This window comes from Nanorana parkeri, unplaced genomic scaffold (genome assembly GCF_000935625.1).
Source record: "Nanorana parkeri isolate BGI_ZX_2015 unplaced genomic scaffold, ASM93562v1 scaffold41, whole genome shotgun sequence".
NCBI classification, from domain to species: domain Eukaryota; kingdom Metazoa; phylum Chordata; class Amphibia; order Anura; family Dicroglossidae; genus Nanorana; species Nanorana parkeri.
Window position 1 is genome coordinate 1,562,335 of NW_017306309.1, and position 503 is coordinate 1,562,837.

Consider the following 503-nt stretch of genomic DNA (forward strand, 5'->3'; position numbering starts at 1 on the left):
CCCCCAGCTGTAATATGCAGAGACACTGGCAACAAAGTCTTGACCAGTACAGCTCCATTGTAGAGGTGGGTGGCAAGAGTGCAGCATGCCAGCCCTGTTTAAGTATTGTGAGAGGTGTTACAGTAAACAGACATGAGAAGCCACAGCTCTGTTATGGATATGTATAATTTTGTTTTTTTGTCTTCTAGGTCGCGGCTTAAGGAAGAGTGGCACCAGGAAGAAGTAGCTCCTCTGCTTATAGTGTGTATTTAAAAAAAACAAAACATGTATATGTATATTTATTTCTTTGTGTGTGAGTGTTGCATGAAAAAGTGTTTCTCCTGAGAGGGAGTCCTACCTACCCACGAATTATTGTATAACTTTGTACCTTGTTATGCACTGGAGAGGGAAACTGATGGCAAATAATCTGACGAAACAGGCACAATTGAGTTTTGATGAATTATAAAGAATTGAAATATTGAAAACCAGAAAGAAAATACTAATCACAGAAGTAAAAAAATGCA

The 503-nt window shown here is 38.6% G+C and overlaps 1 protein-coding gene across 1 annotated transcript in view; it reads left to right on the forward strand.

The window, feature by feature from the left end:
* Positions 1–226, forward strand: part of LOC108799391 — a 5,124-nt gene extending 4,898 nt beyond the window's left edge. The window contains exon 5 of the mRNA XM_018571258.1: positions 189–226. Within this exon, the coding sequence (XP_018426760.1) occupies positions 189–226 (38 nt within the window). The remainder of the gene's footprint in view (positions 1–188) is intronic.
* Positions 227–503: the final 277 nt, after the last annotated feature.